General features: G+C 35.6%; 1 protein-coding gene across 1 annotated transcript in view; it reads left to right on the forward strand.

Annotated features, from left to right (window-relative positions):
- LOC123246479 (regulating synaptic membrane exocytosis protein 1-like) overlaps positions 1-23,248 on the forward strand; it is a 402,117-nt gene that overhangs the window by 190,270 nt on the left and 188,599 nt on the right. Inside the window, 1 exon segment of the mRNA XM_044675360.1 lies at positions 6,444-6,447. Coding sequence (XP_044531295.1) covers positions 6,444-6,447 — 4 coding nt within the window.

Raw genomic sequence — 23,248 nt, forward strand, 5'->3', positions numbered from 1 at the left:
TGGCATAAGCTATTGTGGTTTCTACATAAGGGTTAGCCTGTTTAATAAGGTTGATCTTTATCAACTTCAATACCACAAATATTTAGTGATTAGAGAGTAAACTATTCATTAATAGCAAGAGAGCCAGTTTTAGTTAAGGGCCTTCATCCCCTCTTGTGGGGGGGAGGGGAGGGCAGCTTCAACCTAATAGTTTAGGGTCACCTTTCCTCATCCTATAACCTTCATTAACCTCTTTAGTTTTCCTTTGTACTTCTTAATATAACCTTTACCTTCGAATCTGTGCCTGGAAATTATTTGGGGGAATACTCACAACTCAAATCTGTTCATCTAGTTTGAATCTTGTCTGCTGCCAGTTTTAAGATCATCTCTGTCCTCATCAGTTAGATAGCTAGCTTCTACTTATTCCTCTATCAGATCTGTGAGGAATATAAATTAAAGAAAGGGAACATCATTGGGGTTCAGCCATAACAGAAACTTAACCAGAAGAATCTTAGCCAGTCTCCATCTTCCAACTGAAATACAGAAACTGTTTAGGGGGGAGGGGTTTGAGATCCAGGAGTATTTAACCCCCCCTTTCTCACTGAAGCTTGTCAATCACTGTTTGTGACTTGAAGGTCTATTGGCCCAGACACATTTATCTGCTTCTCCAAATTATCTGTTATTATCATCTTAACAGGGGTAGGTAGGTGCTGTTACTATCACTATTTACAGATAAGGAAACTGAGGCAAGTAGAAGTTAAGTAATTTGCCTGGTCACAAGGCTAAGTAAATATTTGAGACTGAGTTTCAAGGCTAGCTCTGTTTTCACTGAATTAGCTATGAATTTTATTAATAATTAGTAAGGTATTAGTAAATTATATTTCTGATTCAGTCTTTAGGGCATGTCTACTCAGTTCCATGCACTGTTAGGTTCAGTGATTATATAAAGAATAGTAATAATGCTTTTGTGTGTGTGTGCATATTAGGTTTTGTTACATTTTTGTGTTGTGATGAAAATGCCAGATAGTTGGGAAGTGCTAATAAAATTGCAAAACAACAGTTTTAAATACCATTTTATAAAATTAAATGTGAGTTATGAAATTATTTCCCAATGACATTTTTAAAGGAAACTTTAAAAGAATTTTATGTCTTCTTCACTTAAAAAATGAGGATCTTAGTTCCTTTTTTTCAAAAGCCAAAGCAGTTTTGACTTCAAGAAATCTTTGAGTCCAAGAGTCCATATAATCTTTTTAAACACAATTGTAGTATATAGCTAACAGCAAAAGACAAAATTTAGGATTCTTTTTTACTGTCTCCCCTGCTGCCTACCAATTCCAGGCTTGCTTTCATGGAAATAGATCATAGAACAGAAGAAATGGTCTTAGCTTAAATTCTTCCCAGTCTTGCTGATCTATTGTGAGAAAAGGGAGCACAAATAGTAATGGACATTTAAAAAAAAATGAACCTTTCCTATAGATTTTATCTTTAGCTCTGCTGTGGAACTACTACTTTTGTTCAATAATCCTGGATAGGTTTCAGAATCTTCATTTTAGAGTCAAAGTTAGTATATGTATGAAATAAATATAGCACACCCCGTTTCAGGATTGGCATCTCTGTGACTTTTGTTTGAGCACTCTTTTGTAGAAATCTTCATGTTATTTATCATTGTTCTCTAAGAAATTTAAATTCCATAAGGGATCATAAACTAAAATAGTAGTAAACCTGTACTGAAGGTTGTAGCTTTCCTCTAAAAGAAGTATTAAGACTAAGGCAATTTTGATTTGTTTCCATGGCAGAAATAGGGAAAATACTATTTCCTAATGTCCTGTATATTCTATTAAAATTTTTTCAATATAAATATGTTTTTTGTCAAATGATGCCTTCTCTACTAGGAGGAGTGGAGAGATTGAGGTAGTTAATTGGGTATTTTAATATAACAAACAAATAAATAAATTTAAATTAAACATAATTCTGTATATACTGAACAATTAAGAACTATGATTTAATAATAATTCTGCTAGGAGCTCCCGAGGAAACAATATTTTACTCTGCCACTTATCAGATTTTTTACCAGTAGTTTCTGCTAGGGACCAACCATTACATCACTACAATTTGGCAGTCATTGGGAATGGGGAAATGTTATTCCTTCCAGAGGAGTATATGTATGGTGTGTATGTGTGTGTGTGTGCGTGTGCGTGTGCGTGTGTGTGTGTGTGTGTGTGTGTGAAATGTTAGCTGATCCTCGAACAGGTTAATTGCTTTGCCCGTGTTTTTTTCAAAGGTAACATGAACAAGGTCTAATACAATTGAGCCTATTTCTCCCTGACACTAAGCCCAATACTTTCCGTACTGTACTATGTGGCCTCTCTCTTTAATATATGAAAGTATTTAAACAATGCAGTTTGCCTTGGATTAGCATAAACTAAAACCTGAGGGGACAGGAGGGAGGTATTGGAAAAGAGTGTGTCTATTTTGGAAGGGAAAGCCTCAAAGCAATAAAGTTAAAAGAAATATCTGAAGCACAGTGGGCAAGCTTTTGAAGATGATGGGAGGTAAGAGGAAAGCTGAATGAAAAGTCATATTTTTACTTTGGAAAACTCCATCTTTGGTAAGAGCAGGATTTTTTTTTGGACTCTTCAACCAATAATATGAATTTATTGGTTTACCTACACATCAAGTATTCATTAAGAATAGAGATGGTGAAACATAAAAGGTAGAGGATTGGCCTAAAAAGGAGTCAGGAAGACCCAAATTCAAGTCTCATTTATAAAAATTACTGGGTAAAGGGGGCAGCTGGGTAGCTCAGTGGATTGAGAGCCAGACCTAGAGACGGGAGGTCCTAGGTTCAAATCTGGCCTCAGACACTTCCCAGCTGTGTGACCCTGGGCAAGTCACTTGACCCCCATTGCCTACCCTTACCACTCTTCTGCCTTGGAGCCAATACACAGTATTGACTCCAAGACAGAAGGTAAGGGTTTTAAAAAAAAAAAATTACTCGGTATGGTACTCTGGACAAGCTGCTTATCACCTGTGATAAGTATTCGCATCAAAGTTTGAAATAGAGGCAGTATGACAAAGAGGCTGGAGAATCCATCTTGGAACCAGGGACATATGGTTATAAGTCTTGCCTTTGACATACCAGCTCAGTGTTCTATGCAGCTCTCTATGAATTGCAAAGAAGATGCCAACCTGCATCACTTAGTTAGCAAGCTTTTACTAATTTCCTACTATGTGCTAGATGCTGTCTGAAGTACTGGGGATATAAACAAGGGCAAAAGCATTCTCCTAGCCCTCAAGGAGCTCATAATGTGGCACATCCCAAAAGTCTTAGTGTCTTTTTAAATGCTTAAAGCTAATAACTACTAAATCTTAAAACCCCACTAAGACTTTTGGGGCATCTTGAATAATGAGGAAGAGAATATCTAATCAGTTATACATAAACAATAAATATATATATATACACATATATGAAATAAATTAGATATAATATCAGAGGAAAAGCCCATTCCCATTGGAGGAATCCAGGAAAGGCTTCTTCCAGAAGATAATATTTTAACTGACATTAAGGAAGCCAGAGAAGAAAAGAGATGGTGATAAGGAAGCAGGTAAATAAAGTAATGGGGAAAGTCAGTGAAAATGCACAAAAATTATGAAATGGAGTATCTTGTGTGAGGAACAGCAAGATGGCCAGTATGCTGAGGGAAGTGACAGATAAAAGCTAGGTAAGGTGAGAAAGGTCCAGATTTAGGATTTCATATTTAATCCTAGGACCGCAGTAGGAGATTTCTTATCCAGGAGTTTCTTAAATTAAAAAAAATTACAGGTCCAGTCACTATTTTTGTGTATACAATAGCAATTTTTTAAAAAACACTGAACTTTCCAGAAGACAAGAATTCAAATGTTTGGGGACAAGCTATTTTGGTTCTTTTAAGGTGGATAGGTTTCAAGTACATACCAGATGATGAATCATTTGGAGGAACTAGTGTTCATTCTGGAGAAGAAAAGAATTAGTGGGAATGTGATAATTATCTCCAAGTATTTTGAAGGGTTGTCTAATGGGCAAGAGATTAATTTTATTATACTTGGCCCAAGAGGCTAGGCCTAGTTGTGATGTTTGGAAGCAATAGTAAGGTTTCATGAAAAAACAAAGTCTTAAAAAAATTTAGCCCAAAGTAGAATGGGATACCTGTAAAAGTAAGAACTTCCCCATCACTGCAAATATAAAAGCAAAAAAAAAAAAACAACCAGATGACTTCTTTTTGTTTTTTGTTTGTTTGTTTATTTTCTGTTTTTTTTTTTCTTTTAAAACCCTTACCTTCTATCTTGGAGTCAATACTGTGTATTGGCTCTAAGGCAGAAGAGTGGTAAGGGCTAGGCAATGGGGGTTAAATGACTTGCCCAGGGTCACATAGCTGGGAAGTGTCTGAGGCCAGATTTGAACCTAGGACCTCCCGTCTCTAGGCCTGGCTCTCAATCCACTGAGTCACCCAGCTGCCCTTCCCCCGACCCAGATGACTTCTTGACAGGGATTCAGTAGGAATTTCTGTTCAGGTACACCTTGGCTTCTAAGATGGCTTCTGATACGCCTTTTAAATTTGAGATACTGTGATGAGTTGATTAACTGTAAACGTAGATTGAGACATCAGATGCCTATAGTCAGACTGCTGACTCTAGAGCTATAACTCCAAGCTTTTCTTATAATAAATACTTTCAAAATCCCTTAAAGCGAAGATAGAGGGGAATTACTATACACACACACACACACACACACATATATATGTATATATATATATATATATGTATGTGATATATATTTATGTATCAACATTTTAACAATATCTCAGCAGATTTATTCCTCCATTCTTCCAATCAGCAAAGTTTCTTTTTTTAAACCCTTACCTTCCATCTTAGAATCAATACTGGGTATTGGTTCTAAGGTAGAAGAGCAGTAAGGGCTAGGTAATGGCCCAGGGCTAGACTGGACCAGGGAGACACAGCTAAGAAATGTCTGAGGACAGATTTGAAGCCAGGATCTCCTCTTTCTAGACCTGACTCTCTATCCTCTGAGTCACCCAACTGCAAATTTTCTTCTTCATTTCTGTCCAGAAAAACATTACATCTGAGATCATATCCAATTTTTCCTGCTCTTCTTTTCTTTAAAGTCACTAAAAAGATAGGTCCATAGTAGGAAATTAACACTTAGTTTTTCACAATTTTTCCAAAAATTCAAACAATCATCTTCAGCACTGAGGTTCTTCCAGTGATGCTCCTGAGAGGCTTGATTATTCATTCACAGAAAAGGGGGGAAAAAGTTGCTTCCCACTTCAGTTGTGACAATTCCAATAAAAGATTATAACCACAGAAATTTTTGACGTTATTCCAAATTGTGTTGCTACTGTATTAACATACTAAATAGCCACAAAGGAAATGAAGTGTATTTTACTAAAAAAAAACTTGCTTGGGGGAGGAGGTGAAGGAGAGACATGCTACCCATTTCAAGCCATACTGTCACTCATCTTCTTTAAAATAGTTGTCAGTGTTAGCACTGGATGTTCCTCAAGCCTGGAATACTCTCTCTCCTTAAATTTGCCCCTTAGTTTTTCTGGCTACCTTCAAGACTTTGCTCAAATTCCACTTTCTTCAAGAGGTTCTCTTCACCTCCCTTCACTACCAATGACTTCTTTTATTCTTGTCTCAATAGTTTAGCATATAGCTAGTGGTTCAATAGATAAAACAATGTGACTGGGGTAAAGAAGCCCAAGTTCAAATCCAGCCTCACATGCTTGCAACATAATCCTGCGCAATCACTGAACCTCATCTCTGTTTATCTCAGTTTCCATACTATATAATGGGGATAATAATAGTACCTTCCTTGTGAAGTTGTTGTGAGAATTCAATAAGATAATATTTTTTAAGCATTTAGCACAGTGTCTAGCACATAGCAGGAGATTAACAAATGTTTATAACTTTCCTCCTCTTCCTCCACCCGACAACTTCTAGTACCTTCTCTCTGAGATTACACCTATTCAGTGTGCAGCATATATGCACTTAGTTATTTATATGCTGCTCCCCTTGTGGGAATATGAATTCCTTAAGATTGGAGGCTACCTTTCTTTTCATCCCTGGCAATTAGCACAGAGCTTGGCACATACTAAACACCCACATTTTTGATTACTAACTGACTAAACGTGGAACAATAAGCACAAACAAAAGATTAAACTATTTCAAGAAAATGTTTTGTTTTGGTTTTCCCTGTCATGGATAGTGGAACTTCCACATCTGGACCTTATCATGAAGGTTCATGAAGAGCTTACAGAGGAGGAAGAAACAGCTGTAAAGATAACAAAGAAAATAAAAGCAGCAAGATTTGGATCACATGGATATAGAGATCTGGGCTAAAAACAATATAGTTATCTAAAGGAGGGAAGATACAAAAGGTATGGGGGTGGGGCGAGAATTCTCAGACTGGTTAATATTTTAAACAGGTGGCTAAGACAATATTGATAAATACTGATTGATATGCTAACTCTCAGAAAATCTTTATGAAGAATGTCTAACCATGAATTGAAGACACCCTCAGCTAGGAAGAAAGTAAGGAAAACACAGGCTTTCAAAAGCAATATGCAAAAATGGACCACACTTTTATCATCTCATAATTGACTTACCAGAACATAAAATCCTATTATACTTATTGTTCCTTTAGGTTGCCCAGTGGATAGAGAACTTGGTCTGGAGTCAGGAAGAAGAGTTCAAATCACAGACTCAAGCACTTATTAGTTGAATCACATTAGATGACTCACAACTTCTATCTGCCTCACTTTCCTCAATTGTTAACAGGAATAATAATAGCATTTACTTTGCAAGGGGTTTAAGGTTGAAAAAATCATATATTTTATAATATTTGTACAATACTTATAATGTGTGGCAAAAAATAGATGCTTGATAAATACTTGTTCTCTTTCTTGATTATGATAAAAGATTCAACTCATTAGGACGAAATGACATTTTATAAGATTTTTATAATAATCTTATTAGATCAAGATCATTAAGGATTCCTTCTGTGAAACAATGGAACTAACCTCAGGTAATATGCATCCAAAAATAAATATTAGGCAAGGCATAAAATAGGGAGATATTGACTTAATAAATATATCCACCATTGTGAAGGAAGAGATTCAGCTCAGAGTCTAGATCAAGGAATAATTTGTAAATGACATTGTGTTGATTCTATGAAACCTCAAGAAATTTCAAAGCCTCTTGGAAGTGATCTGTAACATTCGAAGGAATTTAACCTGCTTATCCACACAAGGAAGACTAAATGGATGAAAAATGTTTTTACTTAAATTTCGATATGTATATAAATGGACACCCTAAAAAACTTGCTCAGTGCTATGTATATATTTAGGAAAGACAGTACATATAGACTGAATCCAGAGTTGAAATTGAGAAAGCCCAGTTGGATTGTTTTTTGGAAATTTTATAGAACTTTTATTGACCTCAAACTTCTCATAAAAGCAAAGGCACAACTTTTTAATGCAAACACTTTACCACTACTGTTGAAAGACTGAGAGTCATTTAATACCACTACCTATGAAAAGTTAAAGATGAGCATCCCATACATGGCAATGGAAAGGCATATGATAGGGATGAACAGGCTACAATCTATAACCATGAAGGAACACTGAAAAACAATATGAGTGAAAGATTTTATAAAGGAAATATATGACAGAAAGAAAAAAATAGGCCAGTCACATGGGGAGAATAAGGAATAATAAATGGATGGATGTTTGGAGTAATCCACTCTCTGAATATCAGGAGAAAACAAGAAAAAGCACCAGCATGTTGGAAGGATCCTTTATTGTAAATATGGAGGATATGAATGAGAAATACACAAGATAGGGAACAGGCAGAAATTGATGGGTTGCTATCTGCATCAATGTAGGGAACTCAAATCAGTAAGATCATAGATCTATAATAACATTTTATTAAAATAGGCTGTGTCTTCTAGCAGATTGTAAATGCCTTGATGGCAGGGACTGTTTCATATTGTGTCTTTATAACATTAGTGTCTAGCAAAGTAACTGACACATAGTAAACAGTGAATAAATGTTTGGTGATTGATTGATTGATTGATTTCCAAGAACCATATCTCTTTGAGGGACTCAAATGATTTAACATCTTTAATTCCAAGTCTACTAAAACAACAACTTCTTCAATGGATTATATAAGTCTAAATGTTCATATAAAATATATTTCATGAAGTTAATTTTCTTTTCTTTTTTCCCTCTTTTTTCATTTAGTATATTTCCCATGATTACATGACTCAGGTTAATTTTCTTAATAAATAAATACATTTCATAAGGTTAAGGTTAAAAACATTTAAGGTTATTGACAACTGAGCTTTCCAATGAGATGGATAAAAGTATACTTTCTAGGTTTTAATTAATGTTAATTTTTTCTTAATCTAAAACATACTCAAATAATACAGTGTAATTAATAGAAATTCTGTCATCAAGGACAAGAGGCAGAGGGGGTGAGGAGACCTGAGGACCAAAAGAAGGAGATAGAGACCAAGGGGGCACTTATAGACTTATAGAGAATAGAATGGTGCCCAGTATAGACCATGTTCATCTTCAGTACTAGAAAGACTTAAGATCCCACTTCAACCAAAATTTACCAGACTTCACCTTCTTTGTGCCATGGGTAGTAGTACCTGAAGTCAAATACAGTTGTTCTAGAGGAGTAATGACCCAAGGCATATCTATAAGTGAAACCCATAATCTTGTGAGGGGTGAGGATATAGGAAGTAGGGAAAGATGAGGAAGAAATATTCTTCATTGCCACCAGGATTTCTCATTATTATTCATGATGTAGCATAGGCTAGCCACCAGAAACCAAGAAAGGTATATGACATTGGTCTAGGGCTATGTAATGGAACCTAAGATGCTGAGAGGTAAAGACTGTTTTATATGAGAGAGAGCACCAAGATATAATAGAATAAAAGAAGGGAAAAGGAAGTAAGATGCTTTCCATCATGTCTGGTGTTCTGGAACAAATCTCTGATCACTTGGCCTAGGTGTTACTCTGAAATAGGATGCTCAGATATTCTTAATTTCGTGTTAATTAAGTAGCAGTATGGTATAGTGCAAAGAGTGCTAGGCTAGGAATAAGAAAACCTGAGTTCTATTCTAGTGCCTACCACTTAACAGCTGTATGACCTCAGGCAATGAACTTTACCCCTGTTTTAAGTTGCTTCAGAATTGAGTTCAGTTGTAATCTTGTAATTTTATTCCCTATTTACCTAACAAGATTATCTGTAATAGGAGTTTAATGACATAAGGTATGTTAAGTGTTTAGTACTGGGAAGTGCAAAAGAAATTCTAGGTGGCATTATCAGTCAGGGAGGGAAATTTCAACTGGAAGTGAGAGGTGGAGCATATTCATTACAAAAAAAAAAAAATTCAAAGTACCTACCTTTTGCCAAATACTATATTAGATGCTGATCATATAAAGATGAAAATGTCATGTATTACTTCCTTTCAAGTAATTTATACTCTAGTGAGAGAGGAACAGAGAGGAGAATGAGGTTTAAACCCAAAAAAATTATCATTCGAGTTAGAATTTAATTAAGCATAGGAAAACAATAGAGTGTGTATGGGGGAGGGGATCTCTTCTTTTTGAGAGATCTAGGAAGGTTTCTTAGAAAAAGTGGCCCTGAATTGGGCCCAGAAGAAAGAAAAGTTCAACTAAACAAGTTCAAGAAATCCATTCCAGAGAAGATAGATGGTAGAGAAAAAAGCATGGAAGTCAGAGAGGGTAGAATTAGTTTAGGAAACAAATATTAATCCAGTTTGTCGAGGAGTAGTATAGAATACAGCTTGGAAAACAGATTGTGCAAGGTACCATAAGATAGACTTGACAATATATATTTAATTCTCTAGGTAATAAGGAGCCACTGGGGAGGTTTTTCAGCAGGAAAGTAACATCAGAATTATACATTGGCAGTTGGGTGAAAAATGGACCGCAAAATGGAGTTTGGTGGCAGAAATACTAGTTAACTGATAACCATTTAATAATCACCTACAGTGTATCTGGTACTGTGCTAAATGCTGGGAATACCACTGCATTCAGTTTTTTCAATTGTATCCAACTTGTGACCCCCATTAGATTTTTTTTTGAGGAAAGATACTGGACTGGTTTGCCATTTCCTTCTCTAGCTCATTTTACATATGAGAAAGCTGAGGTAGATACTTAAGGATTAAGTGACTTGCCCAAGATCTCATTTAGTAAGTATCTGAAGTGAGATTTCCACTTGGGTCTTCCTTACTCTAGATGTGGCACTCTATCCCCTGCTCGACTTAGGTTACACATATAAAAAACAAAAATCAAAGTCATTACTCTGAAAAAAATAATGTGCACAAAAATAGGAAGAGTTCAAGAATAGGAGGTATCAGTCATGGGGGAATAGTATAAAAGTCAAAGAATTACAAAATGAGTACTAGTAGAGAAGTCAAAGAAATGGAGGAGTTTATGGCTCCATCCTCCAATCAGAAAGGTAGAGGGTACTGATGAAATAAAAATAACAAGACTGATTAAATACTATAGGATGATGAGGTTTCCCAATGATGAGTTTATGGGAAATTTGATGGAGAAGTCAAAGAAATCCAAAATAAATGTAGCCAGTAGGATTAAAGGGGAAATGTCCCAGATGTGAGGTTATTTCAATTGCCTTGGCAATGTGAGTAGGAGTCTGAATCAAGGTAAGGGCAGTAGAAGTGATGAGGAAACTGATAACATCTCAGAGATAGAATCCACAGAATCCCATAAATTTTCAGATGAGGCTCCTACTATAAGTAATATGTGTCTTCTTTGACATGATGAACATGGAAATATGTACTCTGTCATAACATATGAAATTTTTTTTTCATATCATCTGCCATCTTCTATAGGAGGAAAGGCAGGACAGAGGGAGAGATCATGGATTATAAAATGTCAGAAAACAATTATTTAAAATTATATTGAGGGGGTAGCTGGGTAGCTCAGTGGATTGAGAGTCAGGCCTAGAGACAGGAGGTCCTAGGTTCAAATCCAGCCTCAGACACTCAGACAGTCCCAGCTGTGTGACGCTGGGCAAGTCACTTGACCCCCATCGCCTACCCTTACCACTCTTCCACCTATAAGCCAATACACAGAAGTTAAGAGTTAAAAAAAAAAAAACTCAACAAAAAATTAAATTATTAAATGAGGAGGTGGCAATGTGATTCTTTAGTTTTTATCCTATGTGACTGGAATAAATGTTTGTGTCAGAAATAAGAAGACTGTAAAAGAAGCATTTATTTTGAGGGTAGGGCAAAGATATGATTCAATTTTGGTCAAAAGATCAAAAACTCTTCTAGTCAATATTTATTAAGCACTTATTATGTGTCAGTCCTATAGCCGAACATTGGGAATAAAAACACGAATAGAAATATAGTCTTTTCCGTCAGGAATTAATATTCTATTAGAAGAGGACTACATTTAAAGGAAATTGAAAAGCATGTGAGGAGGACATTGTAATAAAAAAAAAAAATAATGACAGAGAAGAATGAAGGCATGGCTGACTTGGGCACCTTCCTTAAATGGAGGTCTGGGAAGAGTCACACAATCAAAGGAAGTGGCTGCATTAATAGAAGGTACTTCCAATGCCTAAATTCCAGGTCTGGAATGTGCATTATAATATTTAAATCCTTAAAGATCATCTAGTCCAGGTCTTCCATTTAACAGATAAGGAAACTGAGACCCAGAGATATTAATTCGAAGAATAAGAGAATCAGAGAGTTGGAAAATAGCCAAGAGTTCATCTAGTTCAAATTATATTAGAAAAAGAATCTTGTGCATTAAAATATGGCTGGGACATACAGATAGGGATGTCTATCCAGCAGACAGTTGAAAATACAAGATTAGAGTATTAGAATAATGTTGGAGCCAGAGATACAGACCAAGGGTCATCCACATAGAGATGACCATTGAAATCTTGGGTAATGATACAAGAGAGAGACTATATAACAAGAAGAAAAGAGGACTAAGGAGTGATTCATAGGGGAGTGGCTACATGTAGGCTACAGGAGAAGGAAGGAAACCAAGGCAGGATATGAAAGAGCAATTCCAGAGTTAAATAGAAAACCAGGATAGACCATAGTCACACAAATAAAAAGAAGATAAAGTAGTTAAGGAAGGCAATTTCATTTGCTCCTCAAAGGTGAAGGAAAATGAAGATTGACACATAAAACAATGAATTTAGCAATTAGAAGGTCACTGGACACCTTTCCAGAACAGTTTTGCTTAAGTGTTGGGGATGAAAGCCAGGCTGCAAACACATGGTATTCACTTTTGGCATGGGGCTGGGGTGACAGGAGATGGTAACAGAGAGTGGGTAGGAGTGTTGTGAGCAGGTGGCATTGTGAGTAGGAAATGCCAGTCAGAATTCCATGGCATTTTCAGTGGATAGGGTGGGGAGGGGGAGGGAAGGGAGTGTACGGGGAACCATGAGAAACAGTTGGGTCTTCTAAAAAAAACACATTGGTGATCTGACAGTAACAAGTTAAATCCTCATGCCTTTGATGTTCTGAGGCATCAGAATTCAATTTGTCTTTATGAGAACAGTTGGATTGGGAAAGACAGGAAAGAACAAAGATAAGATGAGCAGTCAGCCAACCATAAGAATGATCTGTGGGATTTGGAGACATTAATTTAGGTGATCCCAGGAAGGAAAGATCCTAGACATTTTTGCCTTATTGAATTTCTTTACATTGAACCATTACTACCTTAAAGATTTCAAGGCTATTCAATCATGCTCTCATTTTGTCAGAATCACCTAAAAGGGAATGAAAAAGGCCCTGCCTTTGGAGCTAATATGTCAGACATTTGGTGCTGATAGCCTGTTCTTGGACTGCAAGAGTAGGAGGTACACAGATAAGTTACTTTTCTCCTGGGAACTTATTCAATGTTTGATATGTATAATGGAAAACTAAGCCAATTTATCACCTTGTCCCTCTCTTCCGTTATACACTCTCCTCCCCTGCCCCACACCTCTCTGTTAACATTCTTTATCATTCATCATTATATACAAATAAGGGTACAAACTTATATACCCTTTTCAACCAAATTCATTGACTAAGCATTGATCAAGAGCCTAACATATTGTAAAGTGCGTGTTAGGCACTTGGAATACAAAAACAGAAAGGGAAACATCCCCTGTCCTCAACAGGCTTACATTGTACTGTTTACATTTCTGCTCTTCTAAATTTTAAGGGTCAGAAAGCACTTCCTTCCTACAATCACAGAAAGTGGCTCCCTATGATTCAAAAATGTCCATAGTGGCAGAGTTGAGACTCAAATCTGAGTTTTACAATTCCTACTGAGGGGTGTCATTAGGCTCAAATTGAATAATGGATGTAAAGAATTTTTCAAACAATAAATCACTAATACAAATGACAATTATTATTATTATCAGCCTATCACCACAAAGCTTCCATTTTGGCATTGACTTAATTCCTGAGCCTTTTAGCTACATTCCTACTGAATTCAAGCAATGTTTATAAAACAATAGTTGCTGAAGTGATTGTTTAATCATTTGAGTCATGTCCAACTCTTTGTGACCCCATTTGTAGTTTTCTTAGCAAAGATACTGAAGTGGTTCACCATTTCCTTTTCCATCTCATTTTAAGATAAGGAAACTGAGGCAAATGGTGAAGTTTCTTATCCAGAGTAACACAGCTAGTAAGTGCCCAAGATCAGATATGAACTCAAGAAAATGAGTCTTCCTGACTCCTGTCCTGGCACTCTATCCACTGTGCCATATACTTGCCTAATTTATACATAGGCCTTTGAAAAATTCCATCTGTATAGGTAAGGACAGTCACTAAGCCAACTCTTGATTCTTTCAAAAATTTCTCAGGATACAATATTTAAGAAATCAGAGGCAATCTCAAAGAAAAAAGAGTTCTTGAAATTTCCTTCATTTAAAAGACATTGATAGCTTCGATTTAACACACTTATATATTCAAGTTGAATTGGGGAAAGGAATTGTAGCATATTAGTGTTTGCAATAAAATGAATTATTAATTCAGTTACAATCAATATACACTTATTAAGCCCAGGCAATAACAGGCAAAGCACTGTGGTATGGTTAGTAGTTAAGTGGCAAATGAGGCCTGGAACTGAGCTCATCTGTCTTAAAAAGGGAAATGGTATAGCCAAAAAATATTGCTGGATTTGGAGTCAGAGACCTGGAATTGAATTTTTGTCTTTCATTGTTACCTGTGTGACATTTAGCAAACCACTTCCCCCTTCTGGGCTTCATTTTTCTTATGTGTAAAATAAGTAGATTGGACTAGATGAGCTTAAGTTCCCTATAAGCTCTAAATCTATGATCCTTTGATTATGTGCCAGTTGCCAGGGATATAAATGCTCCCTGTCCTCAATGGGCTTACATACTCTCAAGGGAAACTACATGTAAATATGTACATAAATATAAAATGTATATTAAGTAACTGCAAAATAATCTGGGGGAGAGCCACTAAGATCTGGGATCTTATGGTTCAGGAAGGTGTGGATGTAGTAGTACTTGAGTTGGGCTTAGAAGTGAGGTGAAGATTCTAAGAATTAGTGTTATAAAAATATAGGAAATTGGGGCTAGTTGGCACTCCAACTAGATAGAGCTCCAAGTATGAATCAGGAAGATCTGGTTTCAAATCTGACTTCAGACACTTCCTAGCTCTGTGACAGAAAGCAAGTCACAACCCCAGTGGCCCAACACTTGTTTCTCTTGTCCTAGAATTGATACTAAGGCAGGAGATAAAGGTTTTAGGGGGAGGAAATAGCATAAAAAATCCAACCTTTGCTGTAATGACTGAGCAATAGTTTGGCCAGTGAAAGAGCAATCTTCACTAATCGAAAGTCTTTGACTACATCCTGCAGCCATTGAGATCAGTCTCCAGACAACTAGTGCATGTGCAATAATGAGAGCATCTCTTTCTGTTCTGTGCTTTGTGGGAGGCTCCTGGGAATAAAGTGAAGAGAACTCTGACGTGGTCTGTGTAGGGATTTCTTGGAGCAGACTGTAATGAGGTGTTTTCCTATTCATCTGGTGTTTGCTCAGCAATTTATGTTCCCATGAAATGGTTATTTTAAAATATATTGTTCTTCTGTGGGCTATATAATAATTTTATATTTCATAATTTGAAATAATTGATTCTTTGAGGCAGCAGTGGTGATTGGGGAAGAAATTCCAGACAGGATTTGAATTATAGTGGAAAGCCAACATGAGGATGGTTTTGACTTTATATAACTGACTGTAGCTGCATTTTTTCTGTGGATGTGATTTCTTTTTCCTTAACCTAACCCCATTAAATATTAACTAAATATATTTCCCTATAAGAAAATTACAAAATATGATAAAAATCTATCCTAATCTTAGGAGTGGGTTCTAATAAAATATGACATTTTTATGTGACATGAAGACAGGGTATAAATGTTAGGAGCTCCCACTTTGTCTCCTAGAGTTATTTAGAAAGGATTGTAGAGGTCATCTATCCCTTTCATTTGTAATTAAGAAAATTGAGGTATCAAATTGAATTGTGTGCCAGCTCTGAAAAGGGATAGGGAAGAAGGGAGGAAGACAATTTAGGTCATATAATTTCAGAAAATTTATATGAAAATTTATTGCATGTAACTGGTTTAAAATATAAAATTTTAAAAAGCTGAGGTGAAATATTTTTCCCAGTTGAATCAGGTTAGTAAATGATAAATCTAGAATTCAAACTTAGATCCCCTGACTCCAAATTCAGCTCTCTTTACATTGTACTGTTCTCTGGTTAAAAAAAAGGAATTTGAGTTTTAATTACAACTGTACTATTTGTGCATTGTTTAATCTTGGACAAATAACAATTTTTAATAACCATTTTCTGACATTTTGCAATCCTTGTTTTCTCCTTACCCCCTTTCTGTTCTCCCTCCCCAAAATTTCAGGTAATATGATATAGGTTTTACAAGTGTTATCATGCAATATGTAGTTCCATGTTCATCATGTGAGAGAAGACATATATTATTTACACTAGAGATAAATTCATGGGGGATATAAAATAGAAATTGGTGTGCTTCAATCTGCATTCAGACTCCATTAGTTACTTCTATGGTGATGGATATCCTTTTTTGTCATGGGAACCTAGGAGTTGTCCTGGGTCCTTGCACTACTGATAATAGTTAAGTCATTCTCCATTGATCATCATACACTGTTGCTGTATACGTTTTCTTGGTTCTGCTAACTTCATTTTGTATTATTTTATTTGAGCAAATAATCTCTCTGAACCTCAGTTACTTTTTTTGAAAAATATGGGACATGAACAAGAAGAATGAATGAATGAATGAATGAATGAATGAATGAAGCATTTCTGAATGCCTGCTATATTTAAAGCACTACACTAAGCACTATGGATATGAATGGGAAAGACAGTTACCACTCTTAAGAAGGTCACATTTCTAACAAGGGAAATAACAGGTATTTGATGACTTCTAGAAGATCTTTTCCGCTTTCCAATTTGTGATTCTGTTTTGGCTACTTCCTACTGTATGTGACCTTGGGCAAGCCATTTAACCAATCGGAGCCTAAACATCCTGATTTCTAAAGTACAAATAATATTTAGACTCTCTACTTAACTCTCAGTTATTTGAACATTAAGTGAGGAAATGTGTACAGGGTGTCCCAAAAGTCTTTGTGCAAACTTAAGGTTAAATCAGGACTAAGACTTTTGGGTTATCTTTATCAAACACTCTCTGATGTGTAGAAAGCAGTTAGTCAGTCAATCAACATTTCTTAAGTGGTTCCCATTTGCCAGTCACTGTGCCAAGTTCTTGTGATAAAAAAGAAGGCAAAATGACAGCTTTCAGGAGATAATGAAGAAAACAACATGTAAACAACTATGTATAATCAAAGAATAATTAGAAATAATCAACTGCATTAAGGAACTAGAATTAAAGGATTTCAGGAAAGTCTTTATATTGAAGGTAGAATTTTAGCTAAGAGTTTAAAGAGACCAGGAGATCTAAGAAATACAGTTGAGGAAGGAGAACATGTTGGGCATTTTGTTGTTCAGTGTTTCAGTCGTGTCTGACTCTTCATGACCTCATTTGGAGTTTTCTTGGCAGAGATATTGAAGTGGTGGTTCTCCTGTTCATTTTACAGATGAAGAAACTGAGGGAAATTAGGTTAAGTGACTTCCTCAGGTTCACACAGCTAGTGTCTGAGGCCAGATTTGAACTTGGGAAGATGATGTTTTCTGACTCCAAGCCCAGCATTGTAACCACTGTTTCACTTAGCTGTTCTTATTTTAGACATGGGGAACAGCTACTGAAAATGCCCATAGTTAGGAGATGGGATGTCTTATTTGAGGGAACATTAAGGAGATCAGGATTACAAGATTGAAGACTATATGGGAAAAGAGACTGTCATATAAAAGAAGGCTGGAAAGTAGTAGGGGCCAGGTCATTAAGGGCTTTGAATATCAAATGAAGCATTTTATTTTTGATCCTAAAGGTGACAGGAAGGAATTTAAAACATTTTGATAGGGGAGGGTGACATGGGCAGAATTACACTTTAGGAGCATTAAAAAAAAACCATGAAAACATGACTGGCTATATCTTAATAAAATTTCCTTGAGACTTCCCCAAAATTGAAAAAAAATCTAAAAGACATAAAGTGTGTTTCTCCTGAAATTTCAAAAACTCAGAAGAAATTGGATTGAACCATGTAAAATGAAACTCAGAGGTAGCATGGTGTAAAAAAGGTTAGAGACCTGGTTTCTGCATTAAAAAGACCTGATTTTAAGCACCTCCTCTGATGCATACTGGTTGTATTATTCTAGTTAAGTCACATAAATTTCAGTTTCCCCAGGCAAAATTCTTAAGTCTAAAAGTTGCAGCACAATTGTTGATCTTTAGCCATATAATGGGTTGCTTCTTTTGAAGTTTCCTCCATCAATTAAAACACAAATCTAGCCCAATAATATTATAGTTATATTTTGCCTCAGTCTATGGTTCAGTACAAGCACCACATTTGTATGCCAAATACTATAATTTGTTGAAGTATTATTTTAATAATGAGGTGCATGGTGGATGAAGGAATGAAATAAATATTAACAACTAAAAAATGTCCTCCTTTTTCATCAATAGAACTCCCGCTATTGGAAGATTAGTTGAAAGAAATGGGGATTTTAGCCTAGAGAAAAAACAGTTTTTAGGACAAATTCTAGCTGTCTTCAAATATTTGAAAGGCTGTTACCTGAAATAAATCAGAGTTTTTCTGCTTGGCCCCAAAGGGCAAACAATGGGTAGAAGTTTCAAAAAGGCAAATTAGTTTTGAGGCCAGAAAATAAAGAAAACACATTGCTATCAATACTAAGCTATTTCAAAGTATTACAGAGTGTCTTAGGAGGTAGCAGATTTATGCTTACTGCAAGTCTTCAAGAAAAGGTTGAATATCCATCAGCCAGGTTATTTTAGAGGAAATTTTTATTCAGGCATGCATTTGATTATAAGTTCCTTCCAACCTAGATGCTGTGGTTCTCTGTCTTTATGCCCATTTTAGTTGTATTATTAGAAAAATAAGTTATAATAAGTAACTCCAGACTAACAGAGATGCAATTTGTTATTCATAGACAACCTTATTGCCTTCCTCCTTTTCCACAAACTAACTTGGTATGTATCCTAATTTTTCTGGATCTCTGTTTCTTCATCTGGAAATCTAAGGGATTAAATTAGATTACCTCTAAAGACTTCTCTCTTTCTTAATATTCCTCTTAAATTATTCTCTTTTCTTGGGCCCCATTAGAAATCACTTCATAAATACGATAAATTCTGTCAATACTACAAAATCCATTCACAAATCACATCATCCATATTACATTGAATTATAAGACTGATGGAGCAAGGTCCCAGGTCTGATTATTTTCTTCTATAATCCATCATCTGTAGACAGTGAAGGCATTGCTAATTAACATAACAGCTGTAGCATTTTCTATGTGAATTTCAAAGTTTAGTGCGTTGATGTAGTAACAATGTTTTTTTTTAATTTTTTTAACATTTATTAATATTCATTTTTTAGAAAAGTTAACATGGTTACATGATTCATGCTCCTACTTTCCCCTTAACCCCTCACCCTCCCCCCACCCATGGCCGATGCACATTTCCACTGGTTTTAACATGTGTTATTGATCAAAACTTATTTCCAAATTGTTGATCATTGTATTGGTGTGGTAGTTTAGAGTCTACATCCCCAATCGTGTCTGCCTCAACCCATGTGTCCAAGCAGTTGCTTTTCTTCTGTGTTTCCACTCCTGTAGTTCTTCCTCTGAATGTGGATATCGTTCTTTACCATAAATCCCTCAGAATTGTCCTGGATCATTGCATTGCTGCTGGTACAGAAGTCCATTACATTCTATTTGTAACATTTTTATAAGGCAACCCAAGTGAATCTTCTGCTGTGATACTAAACACATTTGTGGGGGGTGGGGAAGGGTTACAGGATGGCAAAATGATGATTTTGACAAAACTTCTCAGAAGCCAATGAAACCTAAATACTCTGTGTCATGTAAATACCAAGGCCATAATTTACATTGAGTTGGGAAATAAAATGTTGCCCTAAAAGATGTTTAATAATCTGCTTCTCTCTGCTCTTCCACTTATTTATAACTATTTCCCTCCATTAAATAATCATTTTAGTTCAATTACATTTGTAAAATAACCATTAGACAATTTGGTTTGTTCATCTTGGTTATTATTAATAATCTATTAACACCAATCTCCCCAGGCAGTTTTGTGTTTCCCCAACAATAACTATATTTCACTTGAATAGTCATGTTGATCTAAAACCCAAAACTTTTAGTCTTTTTTAATAGCTTTGACTGGACACATTGAACTGGGTAAACAGAGCTTATTTATTGCTCTATTTGCCAACAGTTTTGCCACTCAAATAATTATTGTCTCTGGCATTAAGGTTACCTTTCACATTTTGGAAAGAGAATTAGTTTTTATTCTTTTAAAGTCCATTTTGTAAATCTTTGAATGGTCAGACTTTTATCTTTGATAGTTTGATTTTATCCCAATAATATGTGATTTCATTTAGTTTATTTGATTCAGAAAAAAAAAAGCTGAGACATTTTTTTGTCTAAAATATTTTTTCACTTGAATATCCTGCCTGGCTTCACACTTACAGACTTCTTGACTGCATGCATGCACGCATGTGTGTTTTAATTGGACCTGATGAGAGTTGCCTACGGATAATTTTTCTTCATTTCAAAGCAAGAACTGTGACTTCTGCAATGGAAGATATGCTATGAGGCAGGCAGGTTTCTGTCAAAGTTGTGTGAGACCACTACAGTACCAGACTAGTCTTGGCACTGATACATCAGGAACTTTAAATGTTCTTCTAAATATGAACCACATATATTCAGCATTGACTGGTGGATATAGAAACAAACTAGAGAGTCCCATGGCTGTTTTTTTTCTAGATTTGTTAGTGCAGAGAGCTTGATCATGCATGAACTCCTTCTACCAAGCAGATCAATCCCTCATCTTCAATATGTAATCTTAGAGAGTTTCCTGGGGCAGTTAGAGGTTTTGTTGCTTGTCCATGACCATGTAACCAATATATGTAAGAGGATATTACAGGTATCAGAAACATAGACAAAATGAAAGGAGAAAAGGGTAGAGCAGAAGTTTGGAGGAGGGGAAACAAGAAGTGATATATGCTTCAATAGATAATGCTATAAATGAATAGTGTTATTTGTGGAGTAAAGGAAAGTTAAAAGAGGGAAGTGAAGGGAACATTTATATAGCTCCTACTATGTGTCAAGCACTGTGCTAAGTACTTAAAAACAAAACAGAACAAAAATCATCTCATTAGATTATCAGAAAAACCTTGGGATGTAGGAGCTATTTTATCTCCACTTAAAAGTTGAGGAAACTGAGGCAAACAGAGGTTAAGTGACTTGTCCAGGGTGACACAGCTAATAAATATCTGAGGCAGGAATGAAATTGGGCTGTGATTGAAGTGAAATTCTTAATACCAAGATAATGTTCTATCCAAAGTTCCACCAACTATCTTATCTATCAAAGTTAAGAAACTTTGATATTACTACTTTAGTAATTAAAATTAAATTATGAGGCTGTTAGTAGCTTTAGTAGCTTTATTACACTAAGTAGAGATAGTAATGAGAGGGAAATGTAAGAAAGAGATAGGGAGCTTTCTAGCTTAACACCCTATGTGCCATTCTGATGGAATCCACTCACCACCAACAGGGTTACAATCTCTAGCCAGAAGTCCACGAGAGTCTTTTCAGTAAGAGTCACCAGCTCCAGAGTCAGAATCTGAATCCAAATCTCAATCTCAATCCAAATGGGCATCAGAATGTACCAGATCCTTGGTCTTAGCTTTTAAGTAATTTTCTCCACCTCTTAGCTCTCTCACGTCACATCTCAGGAACCAATCATAGTTCCTTAATTTGCCTGGCACCACCCAAGGGGCAGTGCTTGTGGGATCAATTTCCTGTCCCTTTGGGTTCAACTTCCTTTCACTGTAGGCATGTGTACCCTTGGACATCTCAATGGTAAAGGACTTCTAGGTCCCTGATTGATTAAATTAAAAAGGAAAGGAATTCCAAGTCTCTGATTAATTAAATTAAAATGAAAGGAGATGAATTCCTTTCTCATATCACCAAAAGGGAATAGAGGGCTATGCCAATGGCAGTCAGTCAATGAGCATTTATTGAATACATACACACATATCTATATAAACACATATATAAAACATTTAAAAGTATAAAGCATTAATTTATTAAATGTATTATATATGTGCTATGTATGTAATACTTTAAAGTATAAAGTATTTATATATATATATATATATATTTAAATTATTAAGTATGCATGTATATGTATGCGTATATGTATACATGCATATATATGTGTATATATATGTATATATATATAAACATTTAACAAGGTAGCAACAAAAGCATTATTTCCATCTCTTTCTGCATTGAAGACTAGATGTTTTCCAAACTAGATTCCAAGACAAGAGCAAGGTGAAATGCTTCTTCCTCACACCACTTCCCCCATGTCTCTAGTGTACCCAAGAGTTGGGGCTTCATTATTTTGCCCTGTCCTCTGACTTTAAAACCAGCACTCCAAAGAGTTTTGTGTCAATTTAGATAACATTGACCAAATATTATCCATATTTTAATTGAGTTTTGCTTAAATGAGTTATCTATACTGATATTTTGAAAATGGACTTCTGGCAATTGTCCAAACTATGAAAATTGAAGAGATTAAGTAAAAGTAGAATCTTTAAATCTAATTGCTAATATTGTATAGGCATATGCATATGTGGGATCTCTTTCTCCCCCCCAAATTAATAGGCTTGTTCTTCTCCTAAAATATAAGGAAGTATTCCCTAAGACATGGTCAGTCCAAGAGGCTAAGGTTCAAATAAACTGGTTGTTTTTTAGCTTCCATATAAATAAGGATTCTTCCTTACCTAAGGGCAAAAAAATAGCTATTTATTTCAAGTGGAGTCCAGACCAATCAAGCTTGGNTCTCTCACGTCACATCTCAGGAACCAATCATAGTTCCTTAATTTGCCTGGCACCACCCAAGGGGCAGTGCTTGTGGGATCAATTTCCTGTCCCTTTGGGTTCAACTTCCTTTCACTGTAGGCATGTGTACCCTTGGACATCTCAATGGTAAAGGACTTCTAGGTCCCTGATTGATTAAATTAAAAAGGAAAGGAATTCCAAGTCTCTGATTAATTAAATTAAAATGAAAGGAGATGAATTCCTTTCTCATATCACCAAAAGGGAATAGAGGGCTATGCCAATGGCAGTCAGTCAATGAGCATTTATTGAATACATACACACATATCTATATAAACACATATATAAAACATTTAAAAGTATAAAGCATTAATTTATTAAATGTATTATATATGTGCTATGTATGTAATACTTTAAAGTATAAAGTATTTATATATATATATATTTAAATTATTAAGTATGCATGTATATGTATGCATATATGTATACATGCATATATATGTGTATATATATGTATATATATATAAACATTTAACAAGGTAGCAACAAAAGCATTATTTCCATCTCTTTCTGCATTGAAGACTAGATGTTTTCCAAACTAGATTCCAAGACAAGAGCAAGGTGAAATGCTTCTTCCTCACACC

Source organism: Gracilinanus agilis, chromosome 4, assembly GCF_016433145.1.
Source record: "Gracilinanus agilis isolate LMUSP501 chromosome 4, AgileGrace, whole genome shotgun sequence".
NCBI lineage: Eukaryota > Metazoa > Chordata > Mammalia > Didelphimorphia > Didelphidae > Gracilinanus > Gracilinanus agilis.